The following is a 23,203-nucleotide window of genomic DNA, read 5'->3' as shown; positions in this document are numbered from 1 at the left end:
AAAAGCTTCTGAGACTGATTTTGTATCGTTAAAAGCTAGGGCAGCACGGTGATGCGCGCGTAGCAGTCGAAGGCAGGGACCTTCCTACGTCATTACGCCAAAGGGCGCGGCTCTTGGAACATTAGGAACTGCGCTACACGACTTTGTTTGGCTGCATGCCCGATCATAATGGCGATCTCTCCGTAGACTGCAAACCAAAGCGACAGCGACCATCAATTTTACGTCAAACTCGGCAAATCTAAAACAGAGACCCCCGATATGATTTAGAAGGATCATATTAAAAATCAGTGAGGTGTACGTGCGAGGTGTTTTGAGGGGCACTCGCGCCTCAAGAATGGGAGAACGTCACTGAAGTCAAGAAGAGGTCGGATATAAGGTCAGCCCTACCACTCTTCGTCTTCCAGCGATGTTCTGCGTTCCTGAAGCGCGATCGAGTGCCATTTGAAACACTTCGCAAAATTCACTGCTTTTTCACAAAGGCCTGCCGAATGATTTCACATGTATCTCTGTTCTATAATTGCCGAATTTCACGCCGAATCCACGTTCGGTCTCGCTCTGGCTTGCATTCTATGGTGGGATCGCCATTGTGCCCTTGCACGTGGTCAAACAAACTCGTGTAGAGCGCAGTTCCAAATGTTCACGGAGCGACACCCGTCCGCATAACGACGCAGGAAGGTCCCTTCCTTCGTCTGCTGCGTGCACATCATTGCGCTACCCTCTCTTCTTGCGCTACGAAATGGGCCTCGGAACTTTTTGATCACACCTCGTAGAGCCGGCGGCTGCTTCAGAAATGGAGGGCGTGACGATAGCCGAGCATCTCTTTATCTCTCAGCAGCCAATCAGAATGCGGCATTAGCCGATTCGAACGCCGAAGGACCAATCACGACGGTCGCGAACGTCATAAGCCACGCCTTCCGTTTTTTTTTTTTTGTTTCAAGCTGTCGGTGGGACACAAGGGCTGCGCCAAGATGTCGGCCGATTACCGTGTTCAATCAGTAACGGTACCCATATCGAGTAATTAAATTACTTGCAATCAATTATATTTGGGGATAATTTTGGTGGTAAGCATTGTAACATATTTACTGAGAAGTAATCGCGGTAGTAATCTGATTACTTTTGGAGGTACTAAAATTACCCGTAGCCGTTAGTATTTTTTTCCTTCTCCTTTTTTTTAATGGTGTCCCTCATTTCTACAGGTATATCTCACCGACGAACCCTCGAACCAAGTCTCCGACACAAGGACGGTTTGCCAAAATTGCTGGATACAAAAAGGTGAGTAGTTTATAATTTGGTGATTCTATTCCAATGCCAGGTAGTACGAATGACACGTTTTGAAAATCTAAGGTAGTCGAAACAGTAACGGTTAGTATTTTTCAGGTAGCGAACATTTACTTTCCTTCTCGAGTGATCGAGAAATCTTATTGAAGTCGTTTTTGACCGAGAGTACATATAATATTAATCGATTACTTTTTTTTTTTCATGTAACGTGTTCAAGGTTCGCTGGAAACTAGGGGTGGGTGAAGGGCGATTCGAATCGAATAGCTCAGTCTCATATCCCTATAGGGTGTTTTCACCGACATCATTTCGCCCACCATTTTGTTGTTATGATCAGTGTGGCGCGTGCAGAAGGCGAGCACTTCGAAGATTTACATCGCACCCTCAAGGGAAAGAGTATGTTTCATCACGCTGACATGTGACAACACCGTATAGCCGGTCGTCGTGACTTTTCCTCGCACTGTCAATTCTACTTATGATGTGACGCTTTTAGATTTGAGCCGCTATTCGCACAGCCCTAGTGAAAAGTTTTACACGAGTCCCAGCGGAACGCACTTGCAACAGTCATGTTTAATTTGTTCCGCGCCCTGGCCTCCGATCAGTGACGTAGAGGATCCAGTACTTGGGCCTTATTGTGTACGAGATGTTGCGCCTCTAGTTCGAAACTAATAAATTCCTTTTCGCAGTGCGAAGAACCGAACTGCTGCAGGGTTCCCTCGCCTCTCCTCAAAACGAAAGATGGATTTTTTTTTTCTTGAAGAAGACGACGTGTCAGCACCAGTCGCGGTGGTACGTTTCAAATACGGGAATGTGGCGCAGTCCTCTTACACGTGTGTGTGTGCGTGTGTTTTTGTGTCGAGCCTTGGTATTTTGTTTTATTTGCACCGCTTGTCTAGAGCTGTCGAAGATGTTACGTGTTGGAAATTCCTACGCTACTTCGTTCTGTTCTTTTGTATCGCCGGGTCGCGGCAGGAAATGCAATCGAATACTATTCGCGGATGTGTTTGTGTCTGCGTTTTTGTCGGGCTGTGAGACCCGCCCGACTGCCTGCTACTTGCAGCGTTTTTAGGGTATCTTTTTTTTACTTCTTTCGCTTGTTTGCTGGTTTTGACTGGGACATAATTATGTACCCGCAGCAAACCGCAGCAACTTTGAAAAGTTTTGCTGCATTCCAAGAGTGATTAAAATTGACGAGAATTGCGCGCGCGCACACACACAAACACACACACGCACGCACACATATACGTACAGAGACAAACACACAGACGCACAAAGGCACCCGCGTGCGCACGCACTTAGACACGTGCACGCACGTCAAACACACAAAGAAGAAACGATTATTCCGACGTGTCTGATTCTTACGTTGAAGCACAAGTGGAGCTGAGATAACTAATTAGAATGCTGAAAATTACTGGCCAGACCATAAAAAAATTAGAGAACAGGAGGCAGGCGGGCAATCATACTTCTTCTTTTCATGTGTGAAACCTTGCCCGCAAAATTAATTTCATGCGGTACGAGGGGTAACCCTGTAAGACGTATATTTTGAACAACAATGAAGCACCTCTTTGACGATAAAATAATAATTAAAAGGATAGTAATATGTTTCTCAATAACCTTTTTTATTAACATCATGCCTTTAATCCACGTGGATTTATATTTACCTCTACCTTAGTGAAACTCGCCGGCGCAGCGCGGAGTTGGAGAAGTAAGCCTTCACGAAGCTTCGTTTTGTCGAGTTTCACGACAGCCCAAATTCAAACGTTCTGGCGCCATACTTTCTGTTTCATTATAAAGGGAAAAAAAATAAAAAGTTTCCCAAAGAAAATAATAATTATTAAGTTCCATCGACGCTTCATCGATCTATTCAGAAAAAGCACTTTTCGCACGCACACTTTTTTTTTAATTTGTATTCATATGCCGAAACGTTTTAAAAGAGAACTGAAAAAGGGAAGAGACTCAGATTGAATTTACGTATGTCCGTTTCACTTCGAAGACCCCAAAGACTTTTTTTAGGGTTGCATTTTCGTTCGTTGTTTTTGATTCCTTGTCAGAACTCTTGTTTATGATTTTTCTCTGGCTCTCGGAAATAACTATATCTCACGTCTCCGTAAAAAAAAAAGAAGAAAATTAGGGAGTGAGTATCTTATTGCAACAGTTATCTCTCCATTATTTATTTTTTTATTTATTTTTTTTTATCCTTACACAAGAGAGGATATGATTGGCTAGGTCTGGGCTGTTTGCGACACGGAAGCCGCTCTTCCCCTTCATGGTCCTGCTCTCCGAGCAAAGTTGGAAAACGAACAGTTTTGTTGTTGTCGGTCCCTTTTTGAGGAAGGGCTGCCTACCCCTGATGGCTGGGCTCCCCAAATCTGATCGTTATTTTGGGGACCCGGTTCCCTCCCCTCCTTCTTTCCCTCTCCCCCGTCTTTTATTGTGTTCTCCCCTATAATGTTTTTTAGACTCTGCCTTATTTTTATGGGAGGGGGGGCTGCCTGAGGTTCCCCAGACTTCCCCATGTGAGATTTAATGGCGTTGTCAGAGCGCGTTTTTCTTTTTTTCTTTTTTTTTTCTTTCTCGGGGGTCAGCGGACTTAGAGAAGGGCCTTCGTGAAACGATTTTGCGAGACGTTTTCTGCGGGAATGATAGGAGCGTCCGTTTTACTTCTGGGCTCCTCTTTCCTCCATCGCGCACGTTTTTACGATATGTTAGATTGGGTTTTAGCGGTTTCGCTTTGGCTGGTTATAAAGCGTGGCGTCTCTTCTCGTCTGTCTACATCTGCGCTCGTTGTTGATTGCTTTTTCGTTTATGTGCACGCTCCTATTGTTTGTCGCTTTCGTGGGGAAAAAGAATAAAAGAGTGTTCTTTCGGCGTCGTGTTGTTCGACGAACAAAACACCGATGCTGACAGTCCGAAAGAGCTTGCTTTAGATCGCGCCCTTTTGATGGGCGCTGGACATACGAACCTTCCGCGTTTTGCTGGGGTTTCGATTCGGAGATTGGTTTTTCTGGGGTTTTACGTGTTGTCGAGGTTCGTTAAACGCTAAGGTCGCGGAATTTTGAACTCGTCTCGCGGCCGGAAAATCGCTATCACAGCTTCGGTCGTTCTCAAAAACCAAACTCTGAACAGACCAGCGTCTAGGTTCGTGAGTTTTAAAACATAGAACAGTCAACGGCTAAGAGAAGACGTGACAGCATGCACGTAACTTGCGGAGAGCGAAAACGATCTATGAAAACTCCTTAATGTCACTGGACGGCTTGTACGGGATGGCGGAATCACCGAAAAAGACTAAACAGACACCAGTCGCGACGTAGGAAGCAAAATGTCATAATGATAGTCACGGACAATTTAACCGAGGCAGTGTGTGGCCGAGCATTTCACAGCCGCACCGTAGCCAATCAGATTTTAGCATCAGCCGAAGAGAACGCCGAAGAGCGAATCACGAATCAAGACGCGTGATCAAGCCACGCCCCCGGTTTCTTACGTCGTCAGTGACTATTTCCCGCTCTTTGAAATCGTTGAAATAACCTCAGGTGATCGGGTTTATGCTGCCCTGCAAACCGAGAGCAGTGACAGCAGTGACACCGAATGCTTTAGGTTCCGCACACGTCACTGACAGCGACCGCATATGCGAAGGAGATCAATTTATGTTTCTAGTGTAATTTGGTTAGAAGACGATTGCTTTGAATCCGCGCTGATAACTCGTGCAGCTGGTGCCTCTCTTTCGGATATCGCGATCAAAGCTCGCAGCCGTCCGGGAGAGAAACGTCCGAACGTATCGGGTCACCGCTAGGGCCGTCTCTCTCTCTCTCTCTTAATTTTTTCGCCGACTTTTATATCTCTTTATCTCTGACGACAACCAACTGTCTTCGACGCGTGTCGTACCGGCGGTTGACAGCCGCATCACGGCTCAATCGCACAATAAGTACGAAGATAAGAGCATCGTTTCAACGCTCGTTAATTTAGCGTGTTCATTGTCGCCGGCTAAGCGAATCACGCTGAGAAATAAGTAAGTACAAAAGGGGAGCGGAATCGCGGCTCGTTCGCTGTGCCTGGTTGGTGTTCATAGTCGGACATTGCAAACGCGCAAAGACGACGAGCGCGGTGACGATGCAGTTTTTGGCGGCGTTACTTGATTGGCTCCGTCGGATGTGGGCACTGCGCATGCGCGCAGTCCCGACAATAGCGCCGCCACCGCAGTGGTGGGACGTTCGCAGAGTTGAGTTGGCTGCTGTCGGACAATGTGTCAAACGGAATATAGTTGGGGATCTTCGATTTTGGGTGAAAGAACCGATATTTTCCGATAGTTACACCTCGGGCGTATGTTTCTTAAAAGTCGGGTTCAAAATTTTAAATTTAATATTTTTTTTAATTACTTTTTTTTTAAAACATTTCCCAGGAAACAAAAATTTGATATAGGGAAGCGTGCGGTGGCTCCCGGACCTCGGAAACAATACTATGGGAAGTATTCACTGGCGGCCATAGCTGTGTGCGCGACTGCTGAGCGCATGCTGATGGCTAGCTTCCAGGGTTCTTTTGCAACGTGCCTTCCACACCGTCAAAATGGCCGGTTTTAGCAGCCTATTAATGGGGGCTCGTTCTGAGCATGCGCTCTAGACGGCACTCACAAATATATGGCGCCCAGTGAATGCTCCTTATAGATTTTTTTTTTTTAGTTCGGTGAACTGCAGTTGACATAGATTGAGCCCTCAATGTTGCCTTCATGACCATTGCGAAGTATCATTGGCCCTTCTCATGTTTCTATTTCAATCGGTGCAAAGAAAGAAGAAAAGAAAAATAAAGGGTGAGAAACTTGCATTTGAAATGTACGTAGGGCTGTAATGCCGAGAGAACGTGCTCTCAATTCGAATATTGTGTCCGAAAACCGAACAACTCTAGGATGGAGACAGAGATGCTGCGCCTGCAGATTATTATGTAAGCAAAAGGGGGATGTACGAAAAATTTAAATGCCAATGCATGTGACCTTTTACTATGTTTTAATGCCATCTTATGTACGGCACTTTATTGGAGATACTCTCGGTATTTAAACCGGTCAATTGTTAATTATAACATGTATATTTCTCAATATAACCCCAAAACCCCGAATTTCATAAGTAATAAAAAAAAGAAAAATTTATCCCTGATTACCACCTTGGATGAAAGCGCCCTACCGCCGATGTTTGAAATAAATAAATGAATAGATAAAACCCGAAAGCTAAGAGCGTTAAATATAGTTCACTGTCGGCGGTGAGGGGCATGCTATTGGTGTTTACTCAACACGGGGACTGCGGAATCGATTGGTTACGTCATCTACTTCGATCGAGCGATTGGCACAGATTTGACACGAGTGTACAGTCAGCGTTCAGACGAGGAATCGCGTTCATTCGTGCTTCACTGATGGAACAACGAGTCCCAGCGGAACACGACCAAAAAATTCGGCAGGGACATTTAAGGCTGCTTACGTGTAGGAATGCGAAAGCGTTCCTACGCGGGGCAGCGCACTTTAGAAGCAGCGTGCCACGTGTTCCTTTTTCACACCGCGCTCCGGCTGTGACATCACGCCGCTCCCCCATTGCGGAGGCGCGGCGAACCCCGTTGGCTCCACGGCTTACCTGGCGATGCATCTGCGCTTCTGTGCTCTTGGCCAATGGGAATTCAGGTGCCATTTCGTTCAGCCAATAGGAATTTAGGTGCCGTTTTTCGCCGCTACACACAACGGCTACTGACAACGACGGCTTCGCTCCATGGTACAGTTAATGTTTTCGCATTAAGGATTCATGCAGTCGTTGTCCCCACGAGTGCATAGTCGTCAACTCGATCGCTAGGGGCGCGACAATGGGATCTTCTCCCCAAGCTCACCATCTTAAAAACGTTCTATAAGAAGAACACGATCGAAGCAGCTGCCTAGAGCGACCCAATGTTTTGGGGTGACCTAGTTTCTGGGGTCTTTGCCAGCTGCCCCGTGGGGCGCGTTAGTCGAAGGAGATTATAAGTGAATTTGATTGTACAGCGGGAAGTTGCAAATAACACTCTTCTCCGTGGGCATCCCTGGTGGCCCGATTACATAATTTTTATATTTAGAGTGATCTCTTTTTAATTAACGTGAAAGAGCCCCGGCGTGCAAGTCTTGTACGCGTTACTTGTAAAAAAGTGATCGATTACGATTACAATTACTCTTAATACTTCTCAGGTAATTACTAAATTACCTGAGAAGAAAAGTGATTGGTCGTTACTTGAAAAACTAGCCGTTCATTTTCCGATTACTTTAGGTTTTAATAACGACGAATTTTCCTGCCTTTATGAAAACAGATCTTTCGTACTGCTTGTTATTGCATCATTGGATCGCAATCACCGAATTAAAGACTACTCTTTTTTTGTATCCACGAAATTTGGTAAATTGTCTTTCTGTCGGAGACTTCGTTCGATGATTCCTCAGTAGGAAACTTGTGCAAACAAAGTGCGTCCTTAAAAAGAGAGGGGGAAAACGTAACGGTTACAAGTAATCTTAGTACTTTCAAAGCTAATCAGAGAACTCGAGAGTAATCTGATCACCTTAAATCAAATAATAACAAAAGCATTCTAAAAAGTAATTGATTACAAGTAATCTGATTACTTGTACTGAATACCGTACAAGTCTGGCTTCTTCCTTCCCGTACAAAAGATCGCAGGTAGGCCTGACATTGACCATTCCAATAGACCCGTTGCTGTCGGGCAGGGGGCGCGAGCGCGTCCGCAAGACGCGACCATGTTATGCTGGCAGCACTATCTAGGCGGCGCTGTAACGTTCGATTTTTGCACGTGCCACGTTCGAATGCAAGCATCTGTCAGTATCTGTAGACGCGCAATAACAAAACGTTTAAAGAAAGAAAAGGTAAAGTAAAAAAAAAAAAAAAAAAGAATTATGCAGCTCGCGGCCTCAGCGTCCAATTCGGCTTCCAAGCACGCGCACGAGCGCGCGTGCTTGGAAGGGGCACTGCAAGCTCTGAGCTCGCTCTTGCAGCCTCTGCTACGCTGGCACTTTGAATGGAACGGAGTATAAAAAACTGTAGTAAGGAAGTGTGATGACGAGCGTTCGAAACGCGAGCCAAATATTCTATTTTGCTCACCTGGAGCGCTGCTCAAAACTTGAGAGCTACGGGCCTATAGTTACCTTCTACGAGCTGCGATCTTCGTCTGCTAGTTTATTGAACGCGTTCCCGGTATGTGCAGTATAGGTCTCTTTTGCAAAGTATCAAACACGGTGCGTCCCTCCACACCGCAGTGGCTCGACGCTTGTTGTCTGCATGAAAAGCGCTAAAAAAAGTCTCTCGGCGGCACCATGATAAAATGGCCAAGGTCAGCAATATCCCAAGTGTACCCCAGTGGCTGGGGTACGGCGCAGAGACGTCGGTTTATTCGATAAAACTGACCTAAGCCGACTATTTCGGGCAGCAAACCACCGTAGTTTCTCTCCGGCAATCGAAGGTTCAAACATGCGTGACGCCGGTTCGTTTGGGTCATTGGAGCGATTCGTTGGAGCATCACGCGAGCGATTAACTCTCCCTTACCTTTCCTCTATCTCGCTATCTTTCTTTCCATCACCTGGGCTTATTTGTTTAGGTAAGATTCATCCGAGCTCTGTTTCGCTGAACCAGTTTCTATGCACGTGCTATATCGATTGCCCCGCAGTTTGGGTCACGTAACCTGACATCCATAAACTAAACAAGCATACTCTAAAAACGAAAAAAAAAAGTTTTTAAAATGTTTTTTGACCATCCAAGAACTCTTGCTCGTGGAGAACGGTTTCACCTGAAGCACCATCGTTCCCTGGCGCACTAGAAAGGCAACTTGGCGACGAAAAATTCTTTCGCATCAATAGGAGCTTAAAAGACCTCCTGCTACGTTTTTCACGAAGAACCCTTTTAGGGGGTGTTTTAAAAAAACTCTTTAGTGTGCGGACTATGAACAAGTTAAACACCCCTAAAAGTTCTTTTACGACCAGATTCCTTTTTCTTTCTTTTTTTTTTTTTTTTTTTAGAGTGCGGGCGAAATGAATCGTGCGACCCACTAGCATGGTGGCAAAAATAGAACGTTTTCAAAACCCCATCAAGCAGCATTGGCGGTCGTCACTTTTATGTGGCGCAAGCTACCGGCCGTTACAGAAGGGTATAGCCACTAACATATACATCCATCTATCCATCATTCGCACGAAGAGTCTGATTGGATTGGAGCCCTCGCCGTACTCTGACGCAGTACTGGTGTCCAAGACATGCTCAGAGTACGGGATCAAGGAATGGCGGGCTCGAATAATTGGCGCAACAACCACCAGAGGGCGCGCACTTTTGAAAAAAAGTCTTCAACTCTCCTCATTAGTCAGTTAAACGATAACAATAGCAAATTAAATTCTAACAATTAAACCCGAAATCGACTAGACCAGTTTGACTTCGTGCGATCTCCTTTTATCATCTTGCATCGACACGCTCCAAGTTTACCTAAATAAACGCGTTCTGCACGTTCCAGCGTTCATTAAAAAAAACTTGCATGTCAGGAGCCCATTACCTTTTAGTAATGAATATATGTGCCTCCGATGGGCCTACAACCTCGAACATACTTTGTGCACTACGGTGTCACTACACGTGACCACGAAATAGCCGAAAAGCAGCCGCGAACACCCTGTTCTTTACACCAACAATTGATTGCAGAAAAGAAAAAAAAAAAGCTTCAAATTGAATGGTTTGTGTCTCGTAGATTGTGTCGGTAAACATTTCGGCATGTACAAGTAACTTGTAGTAAACCTTTCATTCGTGCACACTTGTTTTAAAACGGTTTTGAGCAATTTATGCGGAATAGCACACAACGACTTTCAGCCACCCCGGGTTGAAGTAGCTGATAAACATGACTGGGGCAGATTTACGAATGTATGCTGACCGCAAGTTTCTCTGCTTCTTGCGCAGCAGTTTCGATAATGCTCACTGAAAAAAAAAAAAGAAAAAAAATAGTGAGTAGACCTTTGATAACTTTCCTAGGTTCGCATAGATGCTCAGTTTGGCTGGCGTACTGAGGTGGTTAACGCCGAAAACAAACAATAAAAATTAACGGGAGCACTGTGTGTCGTGGAGAAGTTGCGTTCCGCCACCACTGGAACGTCGGACAAATAGATAAAACCATTCAACACTTCGAATTCCATTGGTATCAGCGTCACCTTGGTGCCAGCAAGGGCACTAACCTTACTCTCGTTTGAGCGTAGTGAAAACGAAAAGCAGTGAGAATTTCAAAGGTAATAAAAATAAGCTGAGCTGAATGGATGTACGCCCATGCACGACGGCCTAGCTAACACGTGATCCTAATCACTAACATGTCGGCTCGGCGCATGCGCAATTGCTTGGACGAATGCGAATTTGGCTTCTGCACACGTGTACCGGTGTGGGCAATTGCAAACCCGTTTGTAAACAGCAGTGTTGGTCTATCAACAACTCACGGCGGCATAACCTTTTATAATAGAACGCAGACACGCTTCTTTTCTTTTCGAACGTGCTTACAGTACGGGTGCTGATCAACGCTGAACACACCCGCGACGGATCTACTACGATTAGGCGTTCCTTCTATGATAGCTCCCAAGTTATTTCCACGGCACGTCTATGCTGACAGCATTAAGTCCGAGAAGCCTGAAGTTCCTCTCTCGTAAATTTGCATCGAAACTCAAATGCGAGAATATAATTAACACTTTTTCTTTCTCTCTCTTTTGAGTGCAGCGAGCGAGCACACGGTGCCTTTGAAGCCACGTTCCCGGGCACCAATCGATCGAGAACGTCGGCGCGTGAATAACACGGCGACGCGGGGATCATTGCAGCTTCCCTGGCGTCCTCCTTCCCTCATTCTCTAACACAGAAAAAAAAAAAGAAGAAAGCAGAGCAGCGTATACGAGCCAGTAGCACCCGCGTTTTGAAACGAATTCATTTAACGACGCGACAAGAGCGCTGCAACATTCGTATATCGTCCCCCTTATTGAGCGAGGCTGGCCGGGAGCGGCGGCTGCCGCCGTCGTACGTCCCTCTTGATTGGCTGAGAACCCCCGAGTGTTTAAAAAGCCCTCCGAGATATTAAATGTGTATACCTCTCCTCCAGGAGCGAGCTCGCGGGGCTCGCGGCTGTTGTAACCTCGTGGAACGTCTTTATCGATTGGACAGGACCGGGCAAAGCTCCCGACCAAAACCCCCACCTCTTCGGAGCGTGGGGGAGAAACTCCGACCGAAAATAGGGAGAGAAAGAAAAAATATATGTATATATATATATACAACGGGCATGGTGGCGGGAGGCCGAAGGCGTGGGTATAAAACTGAGAAGAAAAAAACCCTTAGTGAAAAACAGCAACAACGGACGATTTAATCTTCGACGTTTCGGCCGGAGTCCGGCCTTCCTCACGAAGGCCGGACTCCGGCCGAAACGTCGAAGATTAAATCGTCCGTTGTTGCTGTTTTTCACTAAGGGTTTTTTTCTTCTCAGTTTCCCTTATAGGGGGTAGGGCTGGTCGTTTAGCAAGAAGGAACCCCGGTTGCGACGAATTAAGTCTAGTGCGGTGCGAATCCGCTTTGTACGGGATCAACATCTTTTCGAGTCCCAGGATGTGGAGACGCGAACATTCTGCGAATGTTCAACAAACGACCTACGAATGTCCTACAAACGTCCACGAAACGTATTACCAACGTCGTACCAACGTGTCAGAGACCTATTACCAACGCCCTGCAAATGTCTTCCAAATGTCGTAGAAACGTCCATAAATTTTACACCAATATCTTACAAACGTGTTACAAACGTGCTAAAAAGCGTCCATAATGCAAACTACCAATGTCCTCCAAACGTCTTACGAACGCCTTAGATACGACCCTAAAACCTACCAATGTCCTACAAACGGCGTACAAGCGTCCTAGACGTTACCGAACGTGTCACCAATATCTGGCAAACGTCGTACACATTTTCCACAAACGTTCCACACCGCTTCAATGAACGCCATAAGCGCCCCAAAACGTCCCGGAAATGTTCAGAAACATTTCAAAGTGGCCTGATACGTCTTACGAACGTCCCCCAAACGTCCCACGAACGTCTGCTAAACGGTCCTTGAACGTTCTGCAAACGGAAACCAGCACAATTGGATTGAACCGTCTGCGCACAAATCGGATCGACAAACGCGATTCTGCAGGACGACTGGTGCTTTTAATTTTCACCTCGCTTGTGTTCCACTCTGGTTCAAGATGTCCAGTGTGCACCTAAACTCCCCCGGAAACGCGTCTCATTCCCTACCGAAAAACCCAGTGTAACTTTTCGTTATCTAGATTATGGAGCTGAAAATATATCTGAATGATATCTGGATTTGAGGTTTCAAAAAATATCCTTTTGTCTGCAATATGGATTTCAGGTTTCCAGAAGCTATTCCAGTTAGATTTCGAGTTCGATAATCCAGATAGTGAAAAGTCATAATGGGTTTTTGGGTAAAGTTGTATTTTTTATTTTATTTTCATATCTAAATTGCCTAGGGCCCATTGTTATAAAAAAAAAAGTTTTTTTTTTTGGAGGGGGGGTGGGTTACATGATGAATGGGATACATATTATACAAAATATAAACAATATTCAATTAAAAATAAAGAAGAACAAAGGTTTATAACAAAACGTCGAACACTGATCTTATATTTATTTATTATTTATTTATTTATTTATTTATTGCGTGCCCAAAAACACCATAATGGTTTTGACTTTGGTGCACAGAAGTCGGATTCCTATGAAACATGCAAACATATGGAAACCACAATAGTCATATTAGAACAGTCAGTATAATAAAACAGTCGTAACAAAGTACATAAAATACACATCAGGTGTTAAAGGTAAAATAAGGCATGAAAAAAAAATCGTGCTGGACAAGGAGGTTGCATGATCTCTGAATACGATAGATTGGTGACTCCTTTAATCGCATGTCGGGGTAGAACATGTCACACTGTCGCGTGAATTTCGTTGGCACACGTAACTTTATGCTGCCCAAAAGGTCAGGTACGTCAATTACACCCTGGATAAGCTTTTGTAGAAAAGCCGCATCTCGGCAATGCCTTCAGTCATCCAAAGTGCTGTGATTCAAAATCTTAAACAGAGAATGGTGGTCGAAGTAGAGTCTCTTGTGGAAGTATCGATCATAGACTATGCGAACCAAACGCCTTCGCACCGCTTCAATACGTCTACATTCAGTCTCCGTTAAATGGTTCCACACGACAGAACCGAATTCGAGCCTGGGCCTGACCAGAGCACAAAATCAACGTAATATGGCCTCAGGTGCTTGGAAGTGCCGAGTCAAACGGGAGATCATACCAAGCATTTTGAACCCGGTACCACAAATAGTAGTTACATGAGAACTGAACGTCAGTTTGCAATCGACTAACACCCCGAGGTCCCTGATCATATCAGTTCGAGTAATAATACAGTTTCCTAACGTGTACTTAAAATGTAAGGGATTTTTACGTCTAGTTAGCGATATGACTTTAGTTTTGTTTATATTCAAAGGCAAACGGTTGGATGAGCACCATTGCAAAATACTCAAAACATCAGACTGTAACGCATCACAATCTTTTTCAGAACAAATACTTGAGAATAACTTAATGTCATCGGCAAATAAAAGCACTTTAGCAAACTTTACACACTTTAAAATATCATTTATAAATACCAGGAACAACAGTGGCCCCAACACTGACCCCTGGGGTACGCCTGAAGTTGGGAAAAACGGATTAGATAAAACAGTATCGACTCGAACAAGTTTCTATTTCTATTCCAAAATAGAATCATATTTCTAGTCGTTGACCCTGAAATCGATCTGGAATAGGGCCGCCAAATTACAGTGCCAGTTACATTACAATGCAAGTTACATTACAATGCAAGTTACATTACAACGTTCGCTTACAATTACCAGTTCTTGAAGCTGTTTCTTTAGTATCTTGGAGGTTTCAAGCGTAATGGGTGCAGGACCTACTCGTGTTCGTAAAGTAGCAAGTCCTTCTGCTACAGCTAATAATGGAGTGCCCATATGCAATTTCCAGTTAACTGCACCAAAGTAGCTGCATTCGAATACATTATTTATTGTCTCCTATCAGGCAATAATTAATCTTGTTATATGAGCAGTCACCGGTATAAAATATCGTTCCATTCGCCACATAGATAACTATACCCATACCAACCAAAGTTCGGTGGGTAATTCCATTTTTTACATTATCCCAACAACCCACATCGGCTTTCTGTACGTGACTCTTTGGGTTTACCTCTTTATTATGCCCTCAAACCAGATAGGCATTGCAGCGAGCAGAAAGAAGCACTCAGAGGAGAGATGGGAAAATTCAAAACAACAATAACAACAAGTTGGAAAAACTAGTTAAACAGCGCGGAGTTAGTGGGTGCAGGCAGTTATATACAAAAAGGAGCTCCGTCTACAACCGATGTAAGCGATGCAGGCCACCACGACTTTTTTTCACAATACGTGGAAAAACCCTCTCAAAGCAGCGTGACCGCAAACCGTACCTCGCTCTAAAAGCGAATGACTGTTCGCTTTATGTGACTATAGTTCTGAGGGTGTGTACACAGTCCCATATAACATTACGGGCTGGGTGGGTGGGTGGATGGGTGGGTTCGAGCGCTTTGTACCCTTCCATCTAAATATCTATCCGTCCATTTTATATGCGTCTTTCCCTCGAGTCCTGTGTGCTGCCCGCGCGAGTTCCTCTTAGTCCCCTGGGGATCGCTGGTGCGAGCCGGTGATCTCAGTGAGCCCCGACCGAAGCACGTTTGGTTTGTCTCTCCTTCTCTTCCTTCTTCCCCCTCTACCTCTCTTCCCTTTCCCCGTCCTCTCTTTCACAGAGAAGAGTGGTGCCCATCGCCCCGGGGACAGTCCTCTATGATGACAACGTTCATCTCTTTCGCTAAATGCACCTTCCGTTCCTCTCTTTTTGTACGTCACATCTGAAGGGGAGGCGACCGCGTTGATCGTGATCGCGGATCCTAGTCTCCGGTTTCTGCTTTCATCAATGAGAGACGTTAGTCCCATTGGTTGTTCCGCCAATGGAGTATATACGCAGCGGCGATGCTATCCCGCAGCGTGTTGCACGCTTACTAGACATGACGCGACTAAAAGCTAGCACCGCGCGTGCTTTCGTTGTAGATGCATAGCTCCGGTTAGCAGACGCGGTCGCAGTGTCTGCTTGCATACTGCCTACTATCTTTCATTTGCAGACGCATTGTCCAACTCTGGTTAGGAGACGCAGTGTCTGCTAACTATGGTTATCAGACATACTGTCCGCAAACTTTGGTTAACAGACGCGGTGTCTGCTTACATATTGCGTGCTAACTTTCATTTTCAGACGAATTGCCCGATTCTGGTCACAGACGCATTGTCTGCTAACTATGGTTAGCAGATATACTGTCTGCAAACTTTGGTTAACAGACGCGGTGTCTGCCTACGTACCACCTGCTAACTTTCATTTGCAGACGCATTGTCCAACTCTGGTTAGCAGACGCATTGTCTGCTACCCATAGTTTGCAGTCATAAGGTCTGTAAACTTGGGTTGGCAGATATGCTCCTTGCAAACTTTAGTTAGCAAACGCAGTGTCTGCTAACTCTTGTTGGCAGATGGATTGTCAGCTGACAGGTACACATATAGTGCCAGCGCAGTATGGTTCGTCTACTCTGTGCAAAGGTCAGTTAACAAGATGACTTGCTACAGGCTAACGTTGACTCGATCGACACCGAAAGAATGAAACAAACTCGGGACAGGAGACAACGAACACCGTCTTTCATAGTCGAGTCAATGTACCAACACGCAATACAGTTAAAATGAGCAATACCGTTCTGTGACCAAGATAGAACAAGACGCCTGCTAGGAGCGTGCGGGCTTCCTTTAGGTATAAACATCCTAAGAATAATTTTTCTCTTCTTTACAACGTGCACTGATGATAACAACGCTCCGAATCGACATCGTGGCTGAGGTTCTAGTTAGTTCACGAAGCGGAGCTTTGCAGCGCTCACGCGTCTAACAATGGACCCCCTGGATCGTGACACGAAGCTGTAACGAACCTTCGATATCTTCGCTCGCGTATCTAACCCCGTCCTCTCCTTCTTTTATCGCTCCTAACCAGCTTCCATCTTGTACCGTATCTGCTCATCTTTCGATCCGGTATGGAGGCTTATGCGGAACAGTTACGATGAGCTTCCGCTGATATTTTCTCCAGGTTCCGCGAGCCCACGAGCGAGCACATTAGCTCGGCCTAATTATGACCCATCTTCCTCTTTTTACCCCTTCTATATTCTTTGCTTCTTTTTTTATTATAATACTTCCTTTTTTTTCTGTTCTTTCTTCGGACAAGTTCAGTATTGATCACGTGATTTAGTTGGGCTGAATGAGGTAGAAAGGTTGCGAGACATTAGTTCGAAGTTCTAACGTACAGCTAGATCAGTCATTTTCTAATCCACATTGTACTAGTACAGTTGCGTCCTTTGAAGCTGAACTGTAGTTAGAACCTTGCAGTAAGCTTTGGCTGGGTTGGCTCGACGACACCTTTCAAGTTTTTCCTTCATCCCAGATTAATTTCCCAAAGAGTACACGAAGCTAATGATATCACGCGAACAGTACAGTTTTACACATCTGGATTGCACGGGACGCCCAAAATCAGTTTGAGCGCATGATGTCACTACACTTTTTTTTTGCTTCCCTGCAGTGTGGACGCTGAGAGTGCAACTTACAATATTTTCTTTGGCCTACAGGGGCTTATAAGATGCACTGCTCCATGCTGTGAGCAGGAACACGACATCGAGGATATAGTGCACTCCACGCAGCCATTTTGGTAGCAATACACTAAACATTTTCCACTCAAGTACGTGCAACGAATAAAAAGCGAATTTCACCGCAACTGTGGTTTCAAACGTCACTGGTGCCCATTTGCAGTTTTGAGATACAACCACGAGAAGCCGTTAGTGGCTTGCTCATGCTTACAGTGTATCGTACTATACGTTAGATATGCGAACATATGTACACTGGCCCGACAAGAAAACACCCTTACCACAATGCTTGTTCTTTGTAAATTTTCGCACCAATCGTTCTTGCTCGGAAGACGACAGGTTCTGAAGAACTTCCAAGGCAAATCGCAAAACTTTATGCGAGTCCTATATACAAACGTTACATGCTTAATTAAGCGGGTCGGTGTCTTTATATTTGTATATTTTATTCTAAAATAACCCTTATCTTCATTCTTATATAATCAATTGCGTTCATGTCGTCCTTACTCGTCAAGGACGACCACGACCAAACGGTACCTACCATAATTGCTGTTCCAGGTTAAAACCCGGGGAGGATGGTCACCCCGACCCGCCACCAGCGAGTCGGAGGAACAACCCAACTCCCAATGTGTCATTCAGGTCTCAACTTCTACACACAGGGATACGTCCCTGGATATCACGCGACGTACCCGGAACGGTGTAACCGGAACGGTCTAACCGTGATGAGGAGTTGGGGAACTCCTGCATTCGCTATTTCTGTTTTTTTTTTTTTTGCAACTGTCTATTTCCTGTCACGCAGGTCAATATTTTTGCACGTCCTCCCTGCCCCTAGTTCGACGCCGCACACAGACGCATTCAATATGTTCTTTTTTTATTACATTTATTTTGTTTTCTGAAGGCGATTCGCGGGGGAGCTCTGAAGATCGTTATCCGTGTCGGTAATCCTCCTCATTCTCTTCCCTCTCCTTCCTCAAAGTTTCCTTTCCCTCCTTCCTTTTATGTAGCAGCGCCCTCTTTTTTCACTCTTTCTCTCTCTTCCCAGATGCAAAGAAATATGGCGCCCGCGTGACGCTAACCTCCCCTCCTGAGCGGTAGGGGGATTCAGATGTATTCGTGGGGGTCTGGCCCCGTTTGTTCCTGAGTGGAGGGGGGAAGACTGCTCGATCGAGATAGCTCCTACATGTGTGTGTGTGTTTGGCATGTTGTTTACTTTCGACTCGATTTATTTTTATACCAGCTTGTCTTTTGGTTTACTTTTCTTTTTGTATACTTCCTTACGGCTTAGAACCACCATCAGGAGCGCCAAAACCACCAACCAAACCACTATCTCCGGCGCCGGGCGCTCGAGTTTAGACGCGTTCCACGCGCCCCAGACGACAGTCGCCATTGCTGACCTTCTCTTGTCCTGCCCAGGTGCCGATACAGTGAAAACTGAGTGAAGCGGGCGATGACGAACTTCTGAAAAAGAACAGTGCTGGGGAGAAGGACAGAGTAGTATCTAAAATTGCAATAACCTGCCCTGCTGCGGTCACGATAACGAGTAGCTAGCCTAAACGTGATAGGAGGAAACCAAAATTGAAGGTCTGTTACGGCGACGCCCGTGCACACTTGCACAGCCTGGCGGCTCGAGATTACGATTTACAGCCGTTTTGCGCCGCGCACTCGTGCATAGCGCGAAACGTTCAAGTCTGCACACGAAATACCTCGCTCACAAGGGGCACCGGTTCTCTCCCCGTTATTTTCCGCCTCTGGGAAAAAGAAACGTCGAGCCGGACGAATCTGCGGAGGCGTTAGTGAAACTATTATTAACGACGACGTAACCTTCTGCAACGCAAGCGGAACAACTCTAGCCGAACGCTAGTGCACCCAGATTTACGATGAACGGAGGTTTAGACCGGGAATCATTTTAAAATATCACTACACGTGAACGACCCTCGAACACTTATACCCTTGTTTCACGGGGGCAATTCGGATGGCCTTCGTTGAAATCGGCAGATACATTCACGATCTTGACTCTGCACGTTAACCTCGGCATTGCGCGGGTTCACCGATTCTCTAAAAGTGCTTCGTTGTGAAAACTTTTCAGTCGTCCAGGAAGCATCGTTTTGTAATTGTATCTCCTCATACCTCGTCCTCGGCACAGAACAGCCAGCCGGGACGTTTACTCCAGGTTAACTTCCCTGTCTTCCGATTTTGTGCTTCTATCGTCTCTTTTGAGTGCTACAGTGCCCTTTGGAGAACATAAAAGGATCACAAGTCGATAAAAAAGTATCTCGCTAAACTTGGTGACTTTGGCTTCCAAATGAGGAAGTGGAACTTACCAATGACGACTGTTTTGCTGTGCGTAAGTGTCAAGAAATTAAATGCCCGTTCGCACACTTGCCACCGAGTAGGACCGACTGAGACAAGACCGCTTTTTAAGTATCGCGCGACGGCTTAGGATCGGATGCGCTGCTGCGGAGCAGGTCCTAAGCCGTCGTAGTGTTTAAAATAAGAACGGGTCCTGTCTTAGCCGGGCCTACTTGATTGCAAGTGTATGAAACTGAACCTCGGACAGTCCCTTCGCGACGATCGGGCTGGGGAAATAAAGGACGGGCGAAAATTGATGATAATAAAGACGTGATAATAATAAACAACTTTTATTCAAACGCTCGCGACATTTTTTTTTTTATTATAATTTTTGTTCATAGAGGCGCCATACAGTAAAAGTATGTACAATTTTAGAAAATCCGCTTTTTTTCTCCAAATAAACTACAAAACACACACACAAAAAACAACCTAGGACTAAAGTAAGCAACTTTTTTTTGAGTAAACAGTAAGAAGTGCAAAGCGAAAACTCAAGCAGGCTGGCAACAGCCGATCAAAGTTAAGCAAGGGGAGGCAACAATCCCGATGAACGTTGTGCTTTCTGTACTTTTAGATTACTTTTTTTTTTTTTAATTTTCTTTAAGTCTCGGGGTCCAAAGGGGACCACAAAACGGGAGCGTTTTGTGATCCCTTTTGGACCTCGTTTCTTGAGCTGCAGTGCCAGCTCAAGAAACGAGGAATGTTGCTATTTGCATGCTCCTCTCTTTTTCTTTTTCTGGAAAGGGGGGGGGGGGGGGTTGTTGCTTAAGGACGCAATCTTATTGGCTGCAAGGCGATAATGATATGCTCGGGGCACCTCACGCCCCGCGTTTCTGAGAGTGTCAGTTACTATATTGTTCCGATCGAAGATGGCTATTGGTATACTTTGTTTCACCTTATGTTGTACCGCAGGAAAGGCTATAAGCGCGAGCTCTTTGATCTGGGGCAGATCTCGGCGGCACAAGCTCTCGTGCGGTAAGGCCAGCTGTCAACGCTATGAGCTCGCGCTTCCAGCCTTCGCTGCGGTACAACATAGGGTGAAACGGAGTATAGCAGGACTCATTTTGCCCCATTGTTGCCCCACTGGACAAGGTATCATTCACTAAGAAAAGATTTTTTTTTTGTTGGTTACGAAAAGGTGGCGACGACTTGGCTACACCCCACAAGAGTGGTAGCTGAGGGGAAAAAAAAAGACCCTCGTCAATGCTTGTACTGGTAGACACTAGATCGTGTGGCCACATCATAGTGAGATTATTGCGAACGCCACTTAACCAATCTATCAATCAATATTGCATCATAGTCCCTTTAGGTAACTAACTACCACGTACCCTGTATACGCTCCGCCGCGTAGCCCGTTATTTATAGAATGGACAACCTTGAAGCGTTCCGCGTCGTTGCTCATAGGTGTATATGATCCAACAATTTTTGCGTCAGATGTCTTACCCTTTATTTTTACTAGTTTTCTTTTCCTTTTTTTTGTTTAAATTTTCCAGCACTTGAAAGGTGTGTAAACGTTAGAGGACGCAATTGCCGTAGCTATGAGAACGAGAATCGATGACGTCAACACTTTGCGGGGGTATTTCTGAATGGCGTAGGCATCTATTCCGAATACGCCTCTCCTTCAAACTCTTAGGTCTTTTTTTTTTTAATGACTGTTGTAGTACACAGTAGGTGGCCGACACAAGTAAGCTTCGACTACGATACTAACTTTCTTTCGTGACGTCACAATTCATGCATCTATTCAGTGGTGTACGAACCAATTTTCTGCTTGGTTTGCAAATTGCAAAAGTAAACATTTCGACCAAAAACATACCACAAAACACTTCATCTTGACGATGGTCACGCCTCCTTTTTTTTTTCTTTTTTTTCCGGTTTACCGCGACTCTTTGAACACAGAATAGTTACTCAAAAGGCACATTTCAACCAAGCTCACAATATACACAGTTTACACTGAGAGTTATAAAAAGAACAACACAGTACCCTGAGAAGGATCGTAAAGTCGTACTGGTATCAATATGTTAATTCTTCAGGTAGGAAATGCTATTGACCTTAGACTTTCTGATGCGAGCAAAGAAATGCCAGGCCAGAGCTAAGGAAAAGATCAGGCATTTTTTACCATTGTTTAGGAATTAACTTTATATTTCAAAACCCTTTACTTGAAAGTTTTAAACAAAATACTCGCTTTGAGATTTTTGTTTAAGCAGCGACAAACATTTTTTTTCTAATATTGCTTCTAGAGCCTAAGTTTAATTCTTTACGAAGTTTCTGTGCACTAGACGGCGCCATTTTAAGTTCAGGGCGTTACGTTCGTTAGAAATTAGACTAGATTATTATGACGGCTGACAATGCCACGCATTCAAGGAAGTGTACAGTTTACAAACAACAAAAGATCCCCAGTTGGCGCGTTCAAATCCTAGTAAAAGTGCCCGCAATCTGACGAAATCGCTCTGTGAAGGAAATTTCGATTGCAGGTCAAGCAAATCCCAAGTGGTCGAAGTTAGACCACAGTCCTTCGTTGGTTCCTAAACCCTCAAAATTAATTTTTTAGGGGGTAACCTCACAGCTCTTCACTCGCAAACTTTGAATAAGCCGCAATCAACGACCGGACATGTTCATTCACTCGAAGTGCTATGAGAAACTCACAATGACAGAATATAGAGATGTTCTGTTCGGTTTGATTTGGCTGTGAGCCGAATCATTTGAGTGGTCTAGCAACTATGGGTGACGGAAGTTCATTCGCCATTTTGGACCAAATACCAAGTCATCACAACCGAAGTCTGAAAATGCAAGATGAGTGAAAAATACGCAACAAATAATGTTCTACAAACTTGGCGCGGATGTAAAGCGTTATTATATGGGCCTCAAGGGGTGTCCAGGCGTACTTCAGGACACGTGAGGAGGCACTTCTTCGCTATATGAAGTGAAAGTCGAAGTTCGGCAACCCGTCTTCTGTTCGGACATGCACCAGGCAAACCTCACGGCTTTCCTCCTGGCCCCTCTGCTTTTCTGTGACTTCGGTGCTTATCTCACACGCCACACGCCACCTGCCAATGGCGTGCCTGTTGCCTGTCCATCTGTTCTGCCGCGTCCTCGTATCCTTCCCTTTGCCGTTTACGGGACTTGAACAGCATAGCGGAGGCATTGGGCGATTGATTGACAGCCAACAGAGCCTGTGAGAGACTGTCCGGACCCACGTAATGGGCGTGCTGTAGGCCTCCGTGAAAGACACGCGCGGACGTGGTACAGGGAAGCATTCCCCCCGGAAAAAAAGACGAACGGAAGCAGATCGCCGCACTTTATGTGGCGGTAAACTGTCGTTTTACGTGTCCTGTTTGGACAACCCCTTACAGACCCATTGGCAGTTCGATAAATCTCAAAAGCATCCGGTTAAAACTCCTGTCTAAGTCCGACAAAGGCCCTTCTTGAGCATTTTTTTCCCCTCTTAACAAGAACAACGGAATATCACAGAGCGGTTTATATCCCGCACATCTACTCCCTGTTCATGAAATCGCTCGCGAATCATTCCCAGCCGAAGTACAGATCTTGTAGAACACCCTGTAAAATCGATCTATTGACATTCACTAAGGCTTGGAGATTTAGATCCACTTCACTTTATAGCTTCATTCAGCAGAAAACGCCCGCTTCTTTAAGGCACAATTGTAGGCGTTAAAAACACGCCTCGATATAAAGCGCTGTCATTTGTTTAGCCACTCCTAAACTTCCAAAATATACAAAGTGCAGTCTGTGCTTCTTGACCGGTCCAGTTAACGCCTACTGCGCGCGGCCCTCTTTGTCCACTGGGCTATGAGG

General features: G+C 45.3%; 1 protein-coding gene across 1 annotated transcript in view; it reads left to right on the top strand.

Moving 5' to 3' along the window:
* LOC120839251 overlaps nt 1-22,797 on the top strand; it is a 65,884-nt gene extending 43,087 nt beyond the window's left edge. Inside the window, exon 2 of the mRNA XM_042287035.1 lies at nt 22,744-22,797. Within this exon, the coding sequence (XP_042142969.1) occupies nt 22,744-22,797 (54 nt within the window). The remainder of the gene's footprint in view (nt 1-22,743) is intronic.
* The last annotated feature ends 406 nt before the right edge of the window (nt 22,798-23,203 follow it).

The sequence above is a fragment of the Ixodes scapularis genome, unplaced genomic scaffold (assembly GCF_016920785.2).
Source record: "Ixodes scapularis isolate PalLabHiFi unplaced genomic scaffold, ASM1692078v2 PGA_scaffold8__174_contigs__length_109621045, whole genome shotgun sequence".
NCBI classification, from domain to species: Eukaryota; Metazoa; Arthropoda; class Arachnida; order Ixodida; family Ixodidae; genus Ixodes; species Ixodes scapularis.
The sequence above is the reverse complement of the archived record's forward strand: the minus strand, read 5'-3'. Positions and strand labels throughout refer to the sequence as shown.